Here is a 22,666-nt window from a genome sequence, read left to right as displayed (position 1 = left end):
AAGAATTCCAATATGTTATTTCCATGGCCTAGGAAAGTTTAATCAATATTTGTGAAACCAGAGAAGTAAGTTTTAAACCAGCTGATGGTGTCACCTGCAACTCAGCTGGTCAAATCGCCAGCCCCTGGTTTTAAAGCGTAAATCACGTCACCTGTTTCAACAGCCAAGCAGGTTGTAGTGAAGTCCGCTGGTCAAGTCAAAATGACTGCAGACGTGTGTTCGCTTGCTGTGCAGGTGCTCTGTCCCTGCTGAGCCTTCTGTTTCCATCCTCACGGTGTGCAGGTGTTGTATGGTGGGTCACTGACTGATCAATTGCCGCTGCTTACTTATATTATTGTCAGAGATGGGCAAAAATACATCAAAATGTATTTTGATACAAAATACCCCTCAAATAAATGTATCAAAATAAAATACAAAATACTGGTGCCAGAAAATGTATCAAAATAAAATACATGTATTTTGTATTTTCAAATACAGAAAATACTTTTTTCCTTTCTCTTTTTAGCAGCAACCCGCAGCTCTATAGGTCACTCTGTTGGTCGGTTGGTTGGTTGGTCGGTCCACGAAGCTTTTCGTGAGTAACTCAAAAAGTCCTTGACCAAAAATGCTCAAAATTTGCATACTGCAACTAGAGACCATGAGTAACTATACCAGAAAGAATGCCCACGATTTGTCCATAGGTGGTGCTATACTAACCGATTCAAATCTTTTTGTGAATAACTCAAAAAGTCCTTGACCAAAAATGCTCAAAATTTACAAAACTATGCCAGAAAGAACAACCATGATTCGTCCATTAATGGTGTGATAGTAGCAAATTTGGTCGCAGCTATTGACAATTTGCGCTTGTTTTCTCACAATTTGTTGTAGGCTACCCTAAAATATTATTTATTGATTCAGATTTAGATTCAGACAACTTTATTGATCCCACGTCAGGCAATTCATTTGTAGCATACTCATCCCAAACATCAACCACAGCAACATACAATTTCCTATGTTATGCACAGTCCAGTAAAACAGACCACTATGTCATTGAAGGGCACATTGAATGGCCCAAGTTTTAAAAAACAAATATATATATATATATATATATATATATGTATATAAATAAGTAAAAAATATTGTTACATCCAAGGTTATAAGAATGTGTAGCCTATTATTTTTGTTTTTTGATTCGTGGAGAAAGTATTTTGAGTATTTTAAATACAAAATTACTCCACTCAAAAGTATTTTGTGACAAGTTACATTTGCTTTCTATCAGCCTTATCAAATACAAATTACAAAATACTCAAATGTAATTGAAATACGCATTTTAAATACAAGTAATAGAAATACTGCCCATCCCTGATTATTGTGGCGTATCTATGATGAATAAAGTCCATCTGATGCGTGATTTGTTTGTTTCACGCCATTCCCTTCACTACTACAAATGCAGCTGTAGCCAGTATCTCACTATCACTATCCTCATTCATATTTTAAGAAGCTACAAATTATATTCAGCCACAAAATAAACCTAAAAAGCTGCAAATCAAACACATTCTCACAGCGACCTCAACGCATATTGACATGCTTGGTCATGGACTTTCCACGTCCACATACGATGTGAAAGGTCCCCTGGGTGCGTTGGTTGGTAAAGTTCTGGGACACGTGTCAAGTTCTGCCTGTTACATGCATTGTCTTCTTTCAAAATACACTTCCATTTTCACAGGAAATTTAACATTTACATACAGTCTTTTTCAAAATAAACGCACTACATCAGCACAACACTGCGAATTGATTGTTTTTTCTCCTTCAACAACAAAAACACATAGTTGTGTTTGGGGAAAAAAGAACAGGGTTTGGCTTTAGAATCTTACAGGATGTGAACACCGCTATCTTGGATGAAAGTAAGTGTTTGTTGGACCCATCCACCACCACTCCTGCCCACCCTACTTGGACTTTTGGCGCCTTAACTTTGGTTCTTGTCCCGCCACGTTTCCCCCTGATGCTGCCAGGCACCATTTATCATTCTGACATTAAAGGGCGCCTTTTTTCATTGGTTTCTGACACCGCAAGTCACTGCCCAAGCACTGGATTTCAACGACTTTGGAGTGAGGCCGGTCTAGGAAATCAGAACGGAAGTACAGAGAGTTGCATAGAGATGATGCATCGCCTCTTCCAGTTGCACAGGTGTGAACCAGCACCTCACAAGTAGCTGCCTGTTTCAACATTGCCGTGAATCTTCGGTCTAAACTGGGCTAAACAGAAAGAATATGTATAGTTTTTTGGATTCTGGAAAGAGTTGTTCATGTTAACTTGTTTCTGGACTGTCTTAGATCATAGGAATAACATGTATGAATTGTGAAGATGGGTATAGTTCCCCTTTAATGTAAAGAGGTAAAATACAGTACGGTACAATACTATACCATCAGTGTCTGATTTACTAAACCACAACCGTGTAAGTGAAAAACACATAAATGCTACATTTAAAATGTTCAGAATTTACCATTAAATTCATGTTAAACCACATGTATTATCCTTCCAGGAATTTCTTTCGAGTCTGTAGCAGTTCTGAAACAAATAAACAAATAATTAATAAATGTTTTATAAGGTAGTCATAACATACTGTCACTGGTAAATATATTTTATACTGTGTTACCAGGCTTTTATTAAATGGTCATACACCAGCTTTTTATATGTGTTATAGCTGTCAACAAATACAATACTAAACACAATAATGTCCTTATATCTGCGTACAGCTACATTACAGTGTGTTATAAACAATCTGTAACATGAAGTAATCCGACTCTAGATGAATTTTGTTCCTTTGTAACCTGGACATTTACAGATGTATTGCATCAGTGTTTGAGATACTTGCTCAGATGAACAACCTTTAAAAATGCAGCCTATGTCACTGGTCTGCATTTATCTAAAAATGTGGCAACCACATCTTATCAAGCAGAGAGTAAAAATCTGATTGTACAGATTATGAGGTACAAAATGTGACTGTTGGTTAACAACTAGAAAAACGTTAAGAGTCCATCAGCAGGCTGCAGATGGATTGATATTGAGATTTGCAGATGCTCACAGTCTGTTTAAGTAACTGTGTGTTCGAAAGGTCAGAAGATAAGTTGACCCTATGATGCTTAAATGTTAGTGTGTGTCTGTGTAAAGGAAGAGGTTACAGACATGAGACCCCTGCGTCTTTACAGAGAGGTTGCATAATCACACTGATCTGTGACACTCATGGAGACTATTGAACCAGCAGGCAGATAAGTGAGGGCAGGTTAAAGAGGAGACTTCATTTTGACACTAGTGTGTGAGATGTTCAGGGACCTCTAACTAAGGTCTGACCTCAGGGACCTTTAATTAGATGCTCACATTTCAAGCTTCTGGACCCTGTTAGTTAGTGAAATCAGGTGGGTGTCACTGTCCTGTGAGGGTCACAGCTCCGGCAACAAAACTAACACATAAACAGATAAATAAACAATTGTGTTTTGATATAATACATTTGTATTTTATCTTATATACCTTCCAATAATGTACAAATGATCATATATTGTTTAATGTAAAATCTTAATCTGGAAAGTAGAAAATACTGAATAGATGTCCAATAAATGCACTTGATGAAATACAATGGGCTTTTTGATGACGCAACCACATAGGCCTACAAACACACATCATCTCTGCAGCACCCTATGCAGTCAGTCTTGTCCCAACCTTTTGACCTTCAGGGCCACAAGATAAATCTGATGGGATCATGAGCTGATCAATAGGTACATACAAATGATACACAAATGTCTTTACATTGTTTGGACTTTTCTCTAAACTTTGATTTTGTGGGAAACATTGGAAAACTTTATTTTTTGGGCCATGAATAGTTATTTGTATGAAACCCAGGATTGGACATTAATGTTCTGTCCACCTGCTATTGTGACTGGTGGATTCCAAAATCTACCAGCCACCCTGAGGAAACCATGTGAGAAGGTTAGAGGAGAAAGGTCCCCTTGGTGGAGCTGCTGACAACCATAGACTGTAAAAATAATGGATGTGGGTACCATGATGTCACTCACTGGTTTGTGGACTCCCATTTTGAAGCCTCAAATTCAACATTTAGGCCATCTTCATTCTGACTTTTTGGAGCCAGAAGTGACCATATTTGGGTGAGAGGTTGGAGCTGTGGAGGCGAGGAGTGGATCTGAGAAGCTGAGGACACTATCAGTAGACAGCCGGTCAGTCAAAGCGGCCCCACCCTCAATTATGTGTTAATAAAATGTAAATCAGTGAGTTCTGTAAAAATTCATCCCCCGTACTGTTGTCATGAAAGGGGGAAATAGCTATCAAGACCAAAACTGTTTCTTTACCAGGCTGTAAACATGTTTATTTCTGTTGTAAAGTTGAGCATTTCAACATGGGGGTCTCTGGGGATTGACTGGCTTCTGGATCCAGCCTCAAGCAGCCGTTTAAAGAACTGCAGTTTTTGGGCACTTCCACATTTATCACATTGGCTTCATTTTTCAGCCCCGCAGATTGCAGCTTACTAACAGCTCATAAGTATACCTATTTGGGGCAGCAGTAGCTCAGTCCATAGGGACTTGGCTCGGCTTGGAACCAGAGGGTCAACAGTTCAAGTCCCCATAAGGACCAAGTATGGAGTGTGGACTGGTAGCTGGAGAGGTGCCAGTTCACCTCCTGGGCACTGCAGAGGCACAACAAGGCAACAAACCCCCAAGCGCTCAGGGCACCTGTTCAAGGCAGCCCCCTTGCACTGACACTTTAATGCATGTACAGGTCCTGTTTGTGCATGTGTGTGTATTTCAGGCCTGTGTGTATATGACAACAGACCCTCTGGGATTAATAAAGCATTTATTCTTCTTCTACCTCTATCTGTTAGGTAACAAGGTGACCCAGCTGCACACTGATTATAAACAAGATGATTTAATAGTGTTTTGTATTTTATTAGCTTCTCAAATGTTTTTTTTAAATGGAAAATGTTAATCTAAAAGTAATTTGTGACTACTGGGGTAAGGAGTAGAATATTTTCCTCCATATTTTAGTGGAGTTTAAGTAAAGTAAAATATTAAAGTAAAGTACATTAAAACTGTACTTAAGCACATTACATAAATGCATTCCTCACAACTGAATATAGGCATGTTAGTATCATATTTAGACTTTTAAATCGTATTGTATCGTATCGTATTTAGACCTTTCTTCTCCTTCTTCTATCCGAAAGGTGACAAGAAGACCCAACTGCACGCTGATTTTAAGCAACAAGACAAAACGTTTGGGAGCCACTGGTTTAAAATTTGATAGTGTTTTGTATTTTATTAGCATATCAAATGTTTTCTTCTTTGGAAATAGTTCATCCAAATGTAATTAGTGCACACTAGAGGCAAAAAATACAATATTTTCCTCCAGATTTTAGTGGAGTTTAAGTATAAAGTAGCTAAATACTCAAGTAAAGAACCTTTAAACAGTACTTAGGCACGGTATATGACTAAATGTACTCTCCACAGCTGAATATAGACATGCTAGTATCATATTTAGCCTTTTAAAAACCATGAATGTATCCTTTAACTGTTAAATAAATAAATAATAAGCATGTTGTGTCGCTGCTGTTGACCACGTGACTTTCTGGGTGTTTCTTAAAGCCTGTGTCACATGACCCTGATGTCAGTCTCTGCTGTATCTGCGGTGATAAAGTGTGTATAGGCGAGCTAAAATAACCTCACAGCTAGCGTATACGGATATAGAAAAGTTTAAACTTGTTACCAGAGGCGCCTGTGGCTTTAGTTACCGAGAGCAGCGCTTTTTCACCTCAACAAATCACTGCGTTTGACTTTTATTTTCCCTTCGCTGCTGCTGTTGTTACGCTAACGTTAGCATAGCTAGCACAACATCTGCTAAGCTAGCTAACTAACTACCAGCGTCCTGTGTTCTTGCGTTGCCGTGATTTCTTGAGGAGCAGCCCGGAGAGGAACCGGAGAAACATGAAGCAGAGCAGCAGTGTCCAGTCATGGTGTGTGGGAGTAACGATACAGCTGATTTTAGGTGAGTATCGGTTGCTTTAGCTAACGTTACAGTTACCTGGCGAGCAAAACAACGTTACCGAAGGTCACTGATAACCTGCCCTCAACTAGCACGACTGACGTTAGCTCGGTAAAAAGCAACCTTTTGTAATATTTTAACAGTAATGACTCAAATTGAATGTAGTATATAGTAGGGGCAACATTATCAGGCCTATACATAATAGATAATGTGGATTTTTTTATGTCAGAATCAGCGTTTTAACTTATAAATGCTGTCTCAGGAGTTAAATGCTGCGTTCACGTCCCTCCTCAGCTGAACTGAAACTGAGTGTTAACAGTAATGGAGTCAGTGTAACACAGGATAAATCTCAGTTTACTCCCTTATCAAATATCCTTTGTCTTATTAAAAGTAAATGGAGGAGGCTAGGGGCGAAAGGGAGCAGAGAAATAAGAGTAAAGGATGTCTGCATCAGTTTCTTCGATAATCCATCATCAAAATGGAGAAACTTTATTTATATAGCACCTTTCAAAACAGTTAATAAGTGCTGTACAATAAATCTAAACACATTTAAAACACAAGGAGAATAAAACAACATGTCAAAATGTCATCTAAGTAAAAGATAAAATAAGGAAACTAAAATCATGATAATAAATGGGAAATTACATCATTAAGATGGCAATAAAATAGACACACAGCTCAGATAAAGTCAGGATATGCTCTCTCATTTGAAGTACGTTTGTAGGAGAGATTTAGGGTGTTTTCACACTTGGCCCATTTCAGCCCTCTAGGCAGATTCAGAGCAGTGACTCAGCATTTTTTGCACATATGTGACCACTCCAAGAGAAGTCAGACCCCTCTGAAGCGAACCAAACTACGACCACCTCAAGTCCAAGGTGCAGTTTGCTTAACCTGTGCCTTGTGAACACAAAGCGCTCCAGGTTCACTTTGCTCTTTGCCATTGTATTTAGCCCTCTATATCACATGCTATTGCACTGGGATGCTTGAAGAAACAGATGAAACCACACTGGGCTGTAAAGCTTAAAAGGACACAGGACAAGGAGTAGTTTGGTCCACAGAAGATACTGGACGTCTCCAGATGTGGAACGTAGAACACATCAAATGACAACAGTCTACAGCACAGAAACACTAAGGTTTTCCTCCAATTTAAAGTTCATGTGAAAGTGAGGGGCTTCATAACTGCACTGCAATGCCACGTCAAAGTACAAAAATAAGCTATGTCAGCACATATTATATATAGGCTGTAGTGTGAATAGGAAGAGGACTGAGGCCCCATGAGAGCGGAAGTTGACCGGAAAGAGAACTGAGTCCTTTTTCAGATGAGCTGACAATGTTGGTCCACTTTAAGGCGCACTTTAAGAGGAGTGATTTCGATTTGTTTAAAAATGACTATGTGAAAACACCCTTAAAAGAAGCCAGTGACTCAGACAGCCTTACATCGTTGGGCAGGTCATTCCAGAGCCTCAGGGCCCTGATTGCAAAAGCTCATCCCCTTTAGTCTTCAGTCTGGACTCTGGAACAAACAGTAGACTACTGCCCAAGGATCTCAGACTACGTAAAGGTTCATCAGGGACAAACGGGTCTGACATGTAATCTGGAGCCAGGCCACAAAGAGCCTTAAAAGTAATCAATAAGATTTTAAAGTCAATCCTAAAACAAACAGGGAGCCAATGTGAAGAGGCTAAAACTGGTGTGATGTGGTCGTGCTTCCTGGTTTTGGTTTAAAGCCTTGAGGCTGATTCAGTTCTGTTAATAGTGGTGGAAAGTAATACGTACATTAAACTCAAGTTTTGCACGTTTTTAAAGTGTTTTAAAGGTTTTGAAGGTATGTAAAAACACTGTGCTTTGAATAGTATTTTGTGTTTGAAATGGTTTTTAGATACAACAGTTCAGTTACCCTGGTTAAACAGTATAAAAATTACATCTACTCCTTCTCCCTCAGTGCAGAAGTTAAACTACTGGTCATAAGACGTCTCCTATTTCACTGAAGAGTCAATTTTCAGTGTTTGGGAGCTGGTAGTTCAAGTTTCTGCATCACACATCTTTTTTTGCGTCTTTTTACATGATTGGATGCTGCTTGATAATTGTCTGTGTCTCTGGATTGCTCCGGTAATCTGTGGTTTATATAGCAGCGATCCACAGCGGGAATGGGACAGAACTTCACATTCCCACTGTTACACCAGTCTTTATTCACCATTAAGCACACACGCCTCCTCTCCTTTGCTCTGTCAGATCGGCATAGAAAAAGAGTCTCCTGGTTGAATGGTGCTGTAGGATTCAGCTAAGTTTTGGTGAATCAAAGGATATTACAGTGCCTGATATCCTGGACTATGGTTGACTTCAAAACTAGTGTGATGTCACAAAATCACACTCATATGTCTGTGTCTGAAACTGAGATTTAATGTTTTTATCTTCAGCAAATGAGTGTCAAAACTGCCTTCTAGTGTCAGACTGTGCACAGTCAAACAGGTGAAGTAGAGATAAGTGGAGCTGTTCTGATACCAATACCAGTAAAAGAAATGTGTCCGATACTCCCTAAAGTAGTTTCACACCTAGATAAAACAGCAGAAATCAGTTCTTCTTTGCTGTTCTACAGCAGTACCCTACACAGCAAGTGGCACTGTGCAGCCACCGGCAGCTACGTCTAACGTTAGCTTTTAGCAAAATGTCAGCAATTTGGCAATACTGGAAACACTGGAAAGTCCCACCAGTAAAAAGACAACATGTATAGTACCTAATTTCAACATCACCATCATGTTTAACAAAGGGTTTAACCTGCGCCATGTCATACACCAGTGATAGAAATCATATATTTTCCATACAGGGTTAATTGAAGACAGCTGTTAAATTTGTTTTCTAAATGCAGTGGTGTCAGACCAGTACTCTTTATCGGCTGATACACAAGTTCAGCTATTGGAATCTGTATCTGGAATGAAAAAATGGTATCTGAACATCTCTAATGATAACCAGAACATATTTTTGAGTAGAGGGGGTCTTTAATTTTGATTGCACTTGAACTTAACTATATTTCAGAGGCAAATCTTGTACTTAATAAAAGTTTAACTATTATTTGTTTGATAAGTCTGTTTATTTTTCAAAGGTGCCAAATTTACCTTCTCAAATGCTGCTGCTCTAACCCCTGTAAGATGGTGAAATTAATATATTTGGATTTTTAGCTGTTGTTAGACAAGACAAGCTTTTCAAAATAAACATGTCAAATTGGGCTTTTTAATATTTCCTGACATTTTATCACCTGAACAATGACATTCCCTGTAACAGTCCCCTACTTCTTACCCCACTGTACTTAGCTGGCAGCCACAGTTATTAGAATAGCCATCTGGTTGTGCTGCTAATAACCTGCTACCCGTAAGTACTATGCATTAGTGACAAAGCAAAACCTGTAACAGTGTGGTACATACCATGAGGGCTTTTGCCTCTCGCACAGAGGAATTTTCCTTTTCATGCACTGTGTGTGTGTTTGAGAAGGAAGCAGCACCCCATAGTGGTTCACAGCAGTTCAAACCACTTGCATGTTCACAGACAGAATGAAGCACTAAACTTCACTGAAAAAATATGTTTTTAATAATAATAATACATTTTTTTCTTCAGATGAAAATCAGGCTCCACCCTGGTGTGTTCAGATGTCGATACAAACCTCATCTCATTGTGTTATTGCCAAGTGAAGGTCCTGAGTACTTGTTTTAACACTGATAAAAATTGTACAGTCCTAACATCTTTTAGACACAACCAAGTGGAAAGGACAATCTGAATGTTAAATTCAAATGTGAGTCTTGTCACATCACGTCACATCAAGTGAAATGCTGTAATTAAAATAGGCCTGCACCTAAAACAGTTACTTCTTTGACAATTCAGTGTATTTATTTATGTTAAAACCATTTTAGTTAAAACTCTGTTTCCATTTTCTGCCACTGATTTAGGTCCAGGTGGCCTTAATTTAATGGATTATATCATTAGGAATTATTGTTAAATATGGCTTGGAAGTGCTGAATCAGTTTCCTAAAATGGACTCTGAAATGGCTTAATCAAAGGCCATAACGACCTGACAGGTTTTATACTTTGTCCAATGTGATTGTGAAACAGGTCTTTGCATTCTTTGTGATATTAAAAAGGTCTTTAAAAGTCTTAAATTTAACTTACTGAACCATGCAGAAACCCTGTACTTCTTTATGTATAATTTTAAATATGTTGGAAGTAGTCTTTTTGGTTTAGGCGAAGGGTGGCGCCTGGGGCAGAACATGCAGGAGGCAGGACATGACGCATATTACACAATGGTCTCTTGTCGTTCCTTAAATTTGTCTGATGATTTCACTGTTGGCTAATACCGACAGAAGTTCCCAAATCTTGTCATCTGTCCAGTCAGAAATTTTTGTTGCTGACTAAATGTAAATGTTTCTTCTTCTTCACCCTTTTATGTTTGATCTCTTGCGGTTTCACGTGAGTTGCATGATAGAAACATCATCAACACGCTTGCTCACACGCTGTGAATTCTCCGGGACACATTACATGGACTTTGAACTAGGGAGCTTGCAGGGTAGGGTCTGTTAAATATCCAATCCAACTGATTCGGACATTTACGTTTTGACATCCAGCTCCCTGGGTAATATCCTAATAATGTCAGATTTGCAGTTCATGTGTGAAAGGGGCTCTAGACTCATAACTGACTGTCTTTCACAGCTGCCGTCCTGCACCAGGGTTTCGCTACTGTTGCCCCGCCCACAACTGCCCAAACCACCGCCGCACCGCACAAAGACCCTGGCAGACCTGAGAAAGGAAACTACCTGGTCAAGAACATCAACGGTACTACCTGTCTACTGGCATCCATGGGTCTGCAGCTCAACATCACCTTCAACTCTGTCTCCCAGAACAAGGTGCCTAAATATAAACCCTCCAACAGCTGAATGAATTCTGTCGGAGCTAAAAATACAGACCCATTAACAGGTTGTAAATGCTAAATGTGATGTCCTTTTAATTCACAGACTGTGCAGGATGTTATGAACCTTCGGCCCAATATGACAAAGTCCTCTGGATCATGTGACACAGACAGCGCCTCCCTGCAGCTCACGACGGATGCAGACAAGACCAACCTCACCTTTTTCTTCACCCTGGTAAGTTATTGTATCTGCCCTCATAACTGTGTATATGACCTCCGTGTATTTCCTGAAACAGCCACTAGATGGCAGCAGGGGCTTGATGTAAACTCACTTTACTGCAGTGTCACTGAGTTCTTGACGCTTCTCTCCAGAATTCCACGTCCCATAAGTACCACCTGAGTGAAGTGTCTCTGTCTGCAGCTTTGCCAGACATGAAAGGTGAGTGAACTTCACCTCCCAGTGTTCATGCTAACTACCTTTTATCAGATTAATGAGCAAGTGTTGTCGGTTCAGTGAGGAAGAGGTGGCACCTCAGTTCTAATTTACTGAAGCATACTTACTGTAATCACTCCCTGTTCTGTCCTCGCTATAGAGCCCGTTGTAGCCCACAACCGCAGTCTGGACTACCTGCGCGGCACCTACGGTTACTCATACATGTGTCGTGAGGAGCAGACTCTGAATGTGGCTGAGGATTTGTCCATCAACACCTTCCAGGTGCAGGTGCAGCCCTTCGGCCTCACCGGAGATCAGTTCGGAGCAGGTAAACACCTCCGTCTAATACAATGTGATCAAAATAAATCGGCGTTCTCGCCCTAATTTGCCCTCTGTGGTGTTTCCCTGCTCTTAGCTGAGGAGTGCCAGCTGGACGAAGATGACATGTTGATCCCCATCATAGTCGGAGCAGCTTTAGCAGGTCTCGTCCTCATCGTGCTCTTGGCGTACCTCATTGGCAGGAAGAGGAGCCACGCTGGCTACCAAACCATCTGAGGTCACTTGTCACTCTCATGTTCCCAGAGGCCAGAGCGCGCTGTCCCACCCTTCAGATTAACCACTGTTTTATGAGACTTAACACTCCTCCCTTTGTCCCCCCTCTATCCCTCCATCCTCCACCCTCCCTGCCTGTGTGTGTGCTGTTCTCCGCCCTCATCAGTAACACTAGTCATTATCACTTTGTGGAGGTTGATACGCTCTTTCTAAACTGACCCGCTCATTCATAAAAAAGGGGGGCTTTGTTTGGAGATAGTAATGAAATGACAGAAGAACCTACGGGTACGACATAAAGCAGGGGATGGATGTTGATCAGAGGGTCCATGAGAGTCTCAAATTGTATTGTACTATTTATGATTTCTGTGAAAGGAATTTTGAGGGATTTATGGGATTTGAGGGAATCGCTACTGTAGCTTTTCTTAACGTTGATCTGCTTTAGGGCGACCATTTTTAGTCGTCAGTGAGGTCTGTTGTTGTTATAAAGGGAATTTTTCTGCGTGTTAAACTTAATCTACTGCAGACAGTCATCATCTGACTTTTTTTATTGCAGCTCTACATTTAGCCCAAGTATGCAGATTTTATATAACATACTAAAAACACAATAACCCAATCTGATAAAGGACATGTGAGGAGTCCCCCAAGTAGTTAAGATGCATTTAGGAATTGATTTGTTCACTGGGATTAGTGGTGATATGTCCCGTTCCCTCTGAAAGGTACTCAACTAATTTTGTATGGAGACTGAAGATGCAGTCGTCAGCTGTGTAAGATAATTGTGTTTTGGCTTTTTCACCTTATTTAAAGGAATAATTCAACATTTTAGGAAGTAGGCTTATTTGCTTTTTTGCAAAGAGTCACATGAGGATTGATACCACTCTCATATTTGCTTAATATGAAGCCACAGGTAGCTCTGAATCTCATTATACAATGCAAGGATTGCCAGCTAAATTTTGTTAACAGTGTTTCCGGTGAAAGTCAAAGTGAGGGCCAACCCCGGCTTTGTTCCGTTATTTTGTCGCTCTGTCCATGATTTTCACAGCTCCTGATCACTGCTTTTTAATGCAGTCCTAGCCTCACCTGCATGCTGCTACTGACTGAGGGCTACATGCCCAAAAATGTATATATACAGGCAGAGGGCAGAGTAATAAAATGTCACATCACAAATAAAATGTGATGCTTTCACATTTCAGTTTTTGTACTGATTAAAAAAAGATATGTGTTGATAAGTGAGCTTTAGTGGTGCTGGTAAGAAGATTTGTTACCTTAAGATAGAGGTAGGCTAGCTGTTTCTCCCTGTTTCTCGTCTTAATGCTAAGCTAACAGTTTCCTAGCAGTACAATGAGAGTGGTATCAATCTTCTCATCTAACTCTGGGCACAAATGTGAATTTCCTAAAATGTCAAACTCTTCCTTTAAAGGAATAATTTATCCACAAATTATCATTTGTATATCAGTTACTCGCCTCATGTTATGTTGAATTTGTGAGGAAACATTGTTTTTCTCTTACGCCTTCACGGTGAACGGAGAATCCAAAAATGGAAAAAAATTCTTAATGAATTGAAGTCACATGGGTTGATATTTAACAGGAGCAAAACTGTATCTGAATATCCATTTACAGACTCTCGCACAACTCGTGCAGTATAATCAAAACCTCATTTATCCAGTCGTATGCTCATTACTATTCAAAACAAACACAAACAGTCTCACGCATGGACGAGTAGCGCACCTTAGCGACTCAATTAAATGCACAAGCATATATGAAAATGTCTTAAATGGTAAGGTTTTAGCAAAAGGTTTTAGCCGTTTTGCTCCAGTTCCTCAGAAATTTTCTCCGTTTTTGGATTCTTCACCCACCATGGAGACACGTAAGGAGAGCAACGTTTTCTTCAAGAATTCATTGTAACACAGGATAAGTAGCTGATAAACAAATGATCATTTTATGGGTAAAATATTCCTTTAGAATAACAATAGCCACTTTTTTGGATTCTGCTGTTACAGTTCTCACAGGCAACAGGAGTTGCTTAAAAACACAAACACACAGCTGTTGGTTTATGTGGATGAAAAAGCTCAGGACATCACTGTAAGAGTGTAATCATGTTGAAGTGTTTTACTCCACTGGGTGGTTTTGTTTGTTTTCTTTTCCCCTGAATATGGGCCCACTCTGGGTTTTGGTAGCTGAAGGGAGAAGTTGCACTAAAGTTCTGACAAACAGCCCCATGTAATGATTAAAGTGGCCAAATTGCTCTGGTCAGTGTTCATCAGTGCCTTCCCAGCTGTGACATAGATGGGATTAAAGTAAAGCCAATGCCGTAGAGGTACTCACTCATTCACTCACTGACACTGTGTGCTGCCATGTCTGGGACATTTTCTTTGTGTCTCACGTAGCCTTCATGTACTGTTACTACCATAAATATGCATTGTTCAATGTTGTAGGAGAAACTGCAGATATTTGTTTTTTTATGTTGTTTTTTTCTCCCGCATCTAAATATTCATGTAGTGATTTAATAAGGTTTTAATGGATTTGTTTGAACTGTTTTCTAAAGGAGAGGTCAATAAAAGTGAATGAACGAGACTGTTTGACTTTTGTTTTGCCTTCAAACAGTTCATCAGTTGCTGAACCTGTTCCTGGTTTGTTTGGACTTCTTAGAAGAGTCGGTACAGTATTCGAGGATAACTGCGGTATTATGCGTTTTGTTTTTTTTGTCTGTATCAACGACTAAATTACATTATTGTGTAAAGAATCCCGACTTTTAAAAATAGTTAAACAACAGTTTAAGTTTTGAGCTGTGGATAGACTTTAACGTGCAGGTTTTGTAGACTGAAATGAAAGCCTGCAGGACTCTGAACTACGGTGTTCTATTTCTTTATAGTTTGATCACTTCTGGGCTCATCAGTCTGTCTGTCTGTAGGGCAGGGTGGGGGAAGTTGTCCAAAGGTGTATGACTGTTAGAAATGCCCTCAGGCACCTGGAGCCTGTTACAAGAAGCACATTCACTTCAGTATCTGAGTAGAAACAGGAAATGTGAAATTTACATCAGTTCATGGACTCAATTTGCATGGCTGATGTCAGAGGAGTAGAACATCAGAGTCTAGGGAGGGTAGTGGACATCCCTGTGTTCCAGATAGAAGCAGACAGAGGGGTCTACAGTCTGTGTTTGAAGGATATATCCAGGATGTCAAACTGACTCAGCAGCAACAACAGGTTAAAAAGACAAAGAAGCTAAAGCTGAACTATAGGCTACAGATCACAGAGTAAAAGTGAACCACCACATCACTGCTGATCAACACAGATGCTGATAATGAACCAGCTGTGTGGCATCGCAGTGTGTGCAGATGCATATCATGGATGTCATCAGCTTAAGAGATGCTAAACTACTAAAAAGAGATATGATACCATAGAGACATTAAATGCGTCACAGTGATACACAAAATGACAACAAACAACACGTCATGTCTGTTGAGGGGCCTGTTGTCTCATCATTCATCATTTAAATGATAATGTACAAGTTATTATTGCCCAGAATTGTGACTCTAAATGTGAGTCTTAATATATTTTTACTCCTGTACAAATGTACCCTGCTCTTTTAAAACTTTGTGCAGATTTGAGGAGGCTCTGGGTTTCTAGCTGTTAACAACTGGGACAACTGAGTTTGAAAAGCCTTTTGTCTGAGCTCAGAAATGAGTAGCTTTTGTTACTGGATTTATAAACTTAATATACAAACACAGGTTTGGAGCGCCTGACTTAACCGTTGCTTGAGAGCAACACTGAACACTGAAATCACCACTTCTCTTTACCTTTGTTTGGCAGAGGCTGTTTTGAGTTCTGTAAATTAGGACATCTGATTTTACTTCAGAAAGAGAAATGGATGGTTACAATAGTGTTTCAGGTGAGCAACAATTCCCTTTTTTCTCCGTTCTCCACAACAACAAAACAAATTACCATACTACAACAAAGAAACACTACTATAGTGCAAGTAATTAAAAGCATGGCAGATTGAAATACTTTGGTCTTGAAGTATCTAGCAGCAGAATATGGGACCATGAACAAAAGACAAGGTAAAAAATACAAAATCTACATTAGTGAGGAAGCTTCAGCACATCCTTCAGATATCCAGTTCACTGGTACTGGAGTGTAAAATAGCTGTTTTTAACAGAGGCAACCAAACAAACAAACAAACAAAAAACCCACCAGTATGTCCATTTGGTAATAGTTAATTGTTCCTGATAGTACAGTGTTAACGTCCTTACACTGAATGAAAGCCAAAGGGATACATAGTGGATCCAAAACTTCACGGCCGTCCATATTCTTCCTCCAGTATTCGCTGTCTGCATTTCTCCCTCAGTTTATTTATAGTTGCCATTGACAGGCTCCCAGGTTCTGTAAAGATTTTCTGTAAAAAGCAAGTTTGAGAGAATGTCACCAAATTGATTAAGGTTCAAGATTTCTTTAAAAATGAGTACACACCAAGATGTGTTTACATGCAGCCTTTAATCTCCCTCATATTAAGATAACATAACATAATAAGCTTCATGTTAACACGGGGTTGCGGGAGCAGCAGGCCAAGCAAAGTACCCCAGACATTCCTCTTGCCAGCAACCCACTCCTCCTGTTTTGAGCACATGTAGCAACAGCCAGAGTTTGTGTCTTTTCTCATCGCACCTGCATGAAGGTGTGGCAGTCCAGAGTGAAAGCTCCACTGGTGATTTGTTTGAAGCACTCGCACACATCGGTCAAAGAGCGAGCTCTCAGGATCTCCGGCTGGTGGTGAATTATGAGAGTCAGAGCAACACGGAAAAGAACCTTGGAGCCCTCGTAGAAAAGACAATCCCAGACCCGCAGAACTGTCTGCAAGCAAAAGGAACAAGAAAGACACCTGTAAAATGTCATGTGCAACATCATGAATTTCTCATTGTTTTTTTTACCAACTCTTCCTTACCTCAATTGGGAGTATGTCAATATAGAGGCAGATGAACCAGCGAGACACCACCAGTGTCCATATACCAGGATACTGGTCCATGAGCTGTCCTACTGCAGGAGCTTTAGCCTTCACCAGCTCCCCGAGAACCTCCTGATCTGTCTTCAGGCCCAACATGGCCGGGCTGTAGAAGTCTACAATATCCACAAAGTAGGTGAGTTTACTTTTCATCTGAGTGAATTTGTGATAGGTATTGGTCGGCATATTAAGCACTGTTGTGAACTGGTTTTATTTATATCTCTAAGGTCAAATCTAAATGTTTCAGATTGTTGTACTTGTCCAGGACTTGAATTGAATTTTCTACGTGGAGTGCCACAAGACTCTAACCTGGGTCCACTATACTTCAGTCTTTTGTATAACAACTAGGGTCTAGAGCAAGCACTGTTTATTTACATTATTGCAGCTGATGCACAATCATATAGTCATTGTGACAAATATTTAAACTGCCTTAATTCCCTCAAAAAAATCTGATATCAGTGACCCAAGAAGGCCGTGATAAAACAGTTAAGAAGTACAAAAAAGAGGAGCACTGTCGAGCATAGGCTAATACATTTAAATGTCATTACAAATGTAGCAAAGGTAAGAGCTTATCTTTCTTCCCCTATAAACAGGAACTCATTGAGACCTTTATTGTATGCAGGGTTAAATTACTGTGCTGTGTCACTCTCAGGTCTGTAAAGTCTGTTCTCTTTCGGTATGCTGATGTCATAGCTTTTATTAGAGCAAAGCAGGACTCATCACATCTTTTCTAAGGAGTCTACACATCTTTCATCTCATTTAATGTAATCAAAATCATTTAGAGGAGATTTTAAGATATTTAAAACTGGTTATAATCTAAATATTTAACAGAATTTGCCTTTACAAACTGCATGCTGCCGGAATATGACCATGATCATCTCCTCTGTAACTGAGCACTGCTACATTCACTGGCTATGTTATTAATTTTTAGTACATTTAAGCTTTTTCTTAGCTTGAATGCTTTATTTAAGCCTTGGTTTGCTGACACAGGTGTTTCCACTTACAATTCCTCATTAGGCCTCTTCTAAGGACTTTGATTGACATCTCTCTCACTACCCTGATAGTTATGTCGCAGTTGTGAGGGCTGGACACTGACTTTGCTTACCTCGTCATACACTCACCTAGGACCTGAGCAGATCTCTAATCAGACTAATTTAAAACACATTTGGGAGGCGGCAGGGACTTGTGTGTGTAACTATTTAAAATAGAATCTTTACCTGGCAGCATTCTGCCCAACAATGCATCCATGAGCCAGAAGGACTTCTCTTCATCTTTTGTGATGATCATGAGGTAGCCTGCGATGAAGTTCATGCCCTGATATGAACAGAGACAGAGATTATCTAACTGGTGAGTCCATCGACATTCTGTAGGTTTACAGACACATGAAGCCAGATACACAGCAGAATTTATGCTGGACATATGAACAGCCCATATAAACCCATTGATTTCCTTTTTTAGTTCAAAGAGGAAGTTATGACTTCAGTATACATTAAAGCATGACTTTAATTTAAATTAAACGATTAAGTTTGTTGTGCAGGAAGCTAAGAGGGTCAGTGAAAGCTAGATTCGGGGAAAATCCTACACAGTATTTAAATGAATCAAGAACTAGTCAGTCCTGTTCCTTATGTAAAGTTCTTTATATCAACAGACAAGTGAGAGGAGGAGAAAGTGTTTCCTTCACCTGACAGTACCCCACTTCCTTATTGTGGTGTCCATAGGCCAGCAGCACGTTGTACAGAGCCTTCTGCAGGCTCGGTTCTGCTTGACTCTGGAAGAGGACGTTGTCAGGAAAGGTCCTGTGCATGTCTGTCAATAAACAAGGCAAGAATTGTGCATTGATTAGGGTCTGTGTGTTGATAGGAGCTGAGCTGTGGATGTTTTTTTTGCAGGGGAGTTGGGAGACACTATATTACGCTGTTTCCACATAACTAGCTCTGAGTATACGTATACAAGTCAACTCGAAAGTCTCCAGTGGCTCTGTGATCTTCAATGTGTTTGTGAAACTCCTCCTTCCACCTTTTCTTTTCTCGGCCCGGAAGCCTCGAGTCCTTTGAAAAAAACTCAACTTTTGAGGCAGATTTTGGACACACTGTATACACTAAGTTAGCATAAAAATGAATTAGCTAACATCCATCCATTTTCATCTACTTATCTGGGGCTTTAGCTAACATCCATCCATTTTCATCTACTTATCTGGGGCTGGGTCGTGGGGGCAGCAGGCCAAGCTAAGCACCCCAGACATCCCTCTCCCCAGCAATGCTTTCCAGCTCCTCCTGGGGGACCCCATGGCATTCCCAGACCAGATGAGATATGTAATCCCTCCAGCATGTTCTGGGTCTGCCCCGGGGCCTCCTACCAGTTGGACATGCCTGGAACACCTCTAACAGGTGGCGCCCAGGAGGCATCCTGAACAGATGTCCGAACCACCTCAACTGACCCCTTTCAATGCGAAGGAGCAGCGGCTCTACTCCGAGCTCCCTCCCGATGTTTGAGCTCCTTACCCTATCTCTAAGGCTGAGCCCAGCTACCCCACAGAGGAAACTCATTTCCGCCGGACTCTCCTCCGAGTATCGCCACTTTATCGTGGTGGAGGGGTTTGCATGTCAATGCGAACCTGGGAGTTGTATAGTCCGGGGCTAATACCCCCTTGTAGGGTTTCCAAAGGCAAAGTGGTCCCAGTGGAGGGCCCAGACTAAGAGCGATTCAAAAAGACCTTGATGACACAGTATATTTGGACTTTGATCACCTCGCTTGGTATGGAGACAACCCAAAATGTACTTTTCTGCCATTTCTATGGAGACATTTCTATCCAACCATCAAGAGATGCATTTCCTTGTGTTATAGAAATATGGACACAAAACAAAACTGTGTGGAAATGAGCTGTATGGCTTTTTGAACTGCACACATACTGGCTTATCACAGTAGCAAAAGCTCAGGTGTCACTAATAACATTGACGAAGACTCTACTGGATGGCTCCATTCACGTGTCCCAGTAAACCACGACAGTGCGACAGTGAGAAGGCAATACCAGGACCCTGCAACTGAAGCAGCTACATGGAATTCAGCCATCATTCCTTTGACATGTCAAGATATCTTGATATCTTTTTGTTGTACCTGTGTGAATGGTCTCCTTCAGCTTGGCGTCGTGCTCCATGGCCAGCAGAGACTGGTAATAACCCGGGTTGCTCTCCAGTTGTTTCTCTGCACCACTGGCTGCCATCCAAATCCTGGCACGGTGCTCATTGGGCACACCTTTACGCACATACCTTTTCACTTCCAAAACAGATTTCATAAATACATCACATCACCACAGGCGGCACAGAAAAGACAGCAAGAGGAAATGGTGGTGTGTCTGAATGCGTGTTTATTACTTCCTACCTGTCAGGTTCTTCTCCACGTGCGGCTTCTCTTGAAGGAGCTTGGACCATCTCATCGACCTTCTGTTGAGGACGGCCACATACTCATTCATCATCTCCTTGTAGGATTCGAAATCGTGACGTCTCTCAAAGCCATAGGGGTCAATCCTGCCGAGGCAAATCCACACAGTGTGGTACAGATGAATGAGAAAAAGGAACAACTGACAGCTGGGGTCACTTTTCCTCCCCACCCTTCTTTCTCACTCCTATTCCCCGATGACAGACACTACAACAGCCTCCGCTGGGTTGGGTTTCTGTAGCAGGGAGATCAAATACCCAAGCTGGATGATTAGCCAGTTTTAAATTACTTTCAAGTGGGATTAGTAGCAAGGAGCAAAACTCAAGCTCAAAAATAACCTTGAAAAATTTCATATTTTCCACAAAACTATTCTTAGCATTTATATATCACTGAGCTTGATGGTTGGCTTTTCATAACAGCTTTACACGTTTGTGAAGTGAAACATTAAGTGCAGCAAGCTATTGAAGGAAGAGGCTGGTGCAAAGAACTGGTAGAAGAATACACATGTAACCACCACGACTAAAACAAGGCCATGAAGTCAGAGTAAACACCACATCAACACAAAGCTCACCTTTCACTGTCATTAGAACACGTAAGAGGCTGAGAAATGTCTCCTTTCATTTCCATTTCCATTTCCATTGTGTGTCATGTGCTGCAGGTAAAGTCCACCGAGGCTGTAAACGACCTGCACGGAGGAGCCTATTTCATTTCTCCTCCTTGGGAAAGAACTGCTGGCTGCTGTCAAGGTAAATAACAAAAGCGGTCTGAGTTTCAAATGACTCACCTTACACTTTTCACCGGGAGGAGGGGCTAGTTTAAATAACACCCAGGTAACATCCCCAGGTGCTTTATTTGCATGCAAAACAATTGGAGGAAGAGAAACCGTGATGTTTGCGTGTATGTCCCCATATTATTGTCAATGATTTATCTAAATAAAGGTTTCTGTGGGGCATTAATTCCTCACCAGTCCAAATTTCTCCACCATAGTCCTCCCTAAGAAATAATTAACCAACAACCAAAAAAGTACAAATTGTTTTAGCAGTTAAACATATTTTCTGTAAATTTAATCTCCCTGCATGATCTGCAGAGTATTTCAAAGCTGTCCTAATGTCAGACAATGTCCTTACTACTCTAACTGAGAGCTCTAGTGTGTAGGATTTAGTGTCATCTAGTGGAGAGGTTGCAGATTCAACTGAAAATTTTCCTCAGTGCAAAGCATGCAGAAGAACTATGAATGGCCCTGTCTAGAGCCAGCGTTTGGCTCTGTTCTGGGCTACTGTAGAAACAACATGGTGTAAGATGTCCTGCTCCGTATATAGATATAAATGGCTCATCTAAGGGAATTAAAATATAATGACTGTTTGTTTCAGGTGATTGTGCACTAAGAAAAACCCACTTATTAATAGTATTCAATTTCTGCCAATAGATGCCTAAATCTTAAACACTGGACCTTTAAAATTACTAGAATTAATAATTGTTTTTGCTACTTTCAAGAGGCCAAAAAATAAAATAAAATAAAATAAATAAATATAAATAAAAAAATAAAATAAATGAAAATAAAATAAAGTAAAATGAAATTAAAAAAATTGAAATAAAATAAAATAAAATAAGAAAATTAAAATAAAATAAAATAAATGCCCATTTAATTTTTCCCCTCAAACAGTCACGCTGTAGAACAAAAAGCTCATTTTATGATTATTACATCCACCAAATTACCAGAAATTATTCCGAGGACTAGGGCTGCAAATAATGATTATTTCCATTGTCGATTAGTCTGCTGATTATTTTGTTGCTCAATCACTTAGTTGTTGTCAATTATCAAAGATGTCAATCAGTGTTTACAAAAGCCAGAGATGACGTCCTGACATGTTTTGTTTTGTCAACAACCCAAAGATATTCAGTTAACTGTCATAGAGGAGCAAAGAAACAAGAATATATTCACATTTAAGAAACTGGAATTGGAGAATTTTGACTTTTTTTCTTTAAAAAAAAATAAAAAAAAATCACAGATTATAGATGGAGTTGAGGAAGTCCTGTATCTAGACTTAGGTTGTTTTTTTTCGTTTGTTTAAAAAAAAAAAAAATTCTTTCCCCTTTATTTACTTTATACGCATGTAATAGACCTATATTTTGTCCTGTTTACATGTTCGAGTTTTCCTGCATCTGTGAACTTACCATTTCAAAACTCTTTCCTGTAAAATGAAATGAGCGCTGACACTACAACATGATATATGTAATTTCACCTTTGGCTCAATAAGAATACTCAGATTGATTACCACATTAGTTGGTAATTAAATTAACAGTTGAAAACCAGTGGTGATCTTAGACTCTGGGGGAC

At 40.1% G+C, this 22,666-nt stretch overlaps 2 protein-coding genes across 2 annotated transcripts; one reads left to right on the top strand and one right to left on the bottom strand.

Moving 5' to 3' along the window:
- The first annotated feature begins 5,643 nt into the window (after positions 1-5,643).
- lamp1b (lysosomal associated membrane protein 1b) lies at positions 5,644-14,471 on the top strand. The gene is made up of 6 exons (XM_050048505.1): positions 5,644-6,027; positions 10,720-10,913; positions 11,022-11,150; positions 11,288-11,354; positions 11,509-11,676; positions 11,764-14,471. Exons 1-6 carry the CDS (start codon positions 5,967-5,969, stop codon positions 11,901-11,903), a joined length of 759 nt encoding a protein of 252 aa, XP_049904462.1. The 5' UTR covers positions 5,644-5,966; the 3' UTR covers positions 11,904-14,471.
- LOC126392833 (growth hormone-regulated TBC protein 1-A-like) lies at positions 14,222-22,349 on the bottom strand. The gene is made up of 9 exons (XM_050048500.1): positions 21,293-22,349; positions 20,900-21,066; positions 20,272-20,417; positions 20,008-20,166; positions 18,575-18,699; positions 18,111-18,207; positions 16,837-17,009; positions 16,560-16,745; positions 14,222-16,290 (listed from the first exon to the last, which is right to left on the bottom strand). Exons 2-9 carry the CDS (start codon positions 20,965-20,967, stop codon positions 16,189-16,191), a joined length of 1,056 nt encoding a protein of 351 aa, XP_049904457.1. The 5' UTR covers positions 20,968-21,066; positions 21,293-22,349; the 3' UTR covers positions 14,222-16,188.
- Positions 22,350-22,666: the final 317 nt, after the last annotated feature.

This window comes from Epinephelus moara, chromosome 7 (assembly GCF_006386435.1).
Source record: "Epinephelus moara isolate mb chromosome 7, YSFRI_EMoa_1.0, whole genome shotgun sequence".
Taxonomy (NCBI): Eukaryota; Metazoa; Chordata; class Actinopteri; order Perciformes; family Serranidae; genus Epinephelus; species Epinephelus moara.
Note: the sequence above shows the minus strand (reverse complement) of the source record. Positions and strands in the feature narration are given on the sequence as shown.

Coding starts and splice junctions, on each gene's coding strand:
- LOC126392833 (XM_050048500.1), bottom strand. CDS start 20,967: ATGGAAATGGAAATGGAAATGAAAGGAGACATTTCTCAGCCTCTTACG. Junction 20,418..20,899: donor TGTTCTAATGACAGTGAAAG/GTGAGCTTTGTG, acceptor TTGCCTCGGCAG/GATTGACCCCTATGGCTTTG. Junction 17,010..18,110: donor GTTGGGCAGAATGCTGCCAG/GTAAAGATTCTA, acceptor TGGATATTGTAG/ACTTCTACAGCCCGGCCATG.
- lamp1b (XM_050048505.1), top strand. CDS start 5,967: ATGAAGCAGAGCAGCAGTGTCCAGTCATGGTGTGTGGGAGTAACGATA. Junction 10,914..11,021: donor ACTCTGTCTCCCAGAACAAG/GTGCCTAAATAT, acceptor TTTAATTCACAG/ACTGTGCAGGATGTTATGAA. Junction 11,677..11,763: donor CGGAGATCAGTTCGGAGCAG/GTAAACACCTCC, acceptor CCCTGCTCTTAG/CTGAGGAGTGCCAGCTGGAC.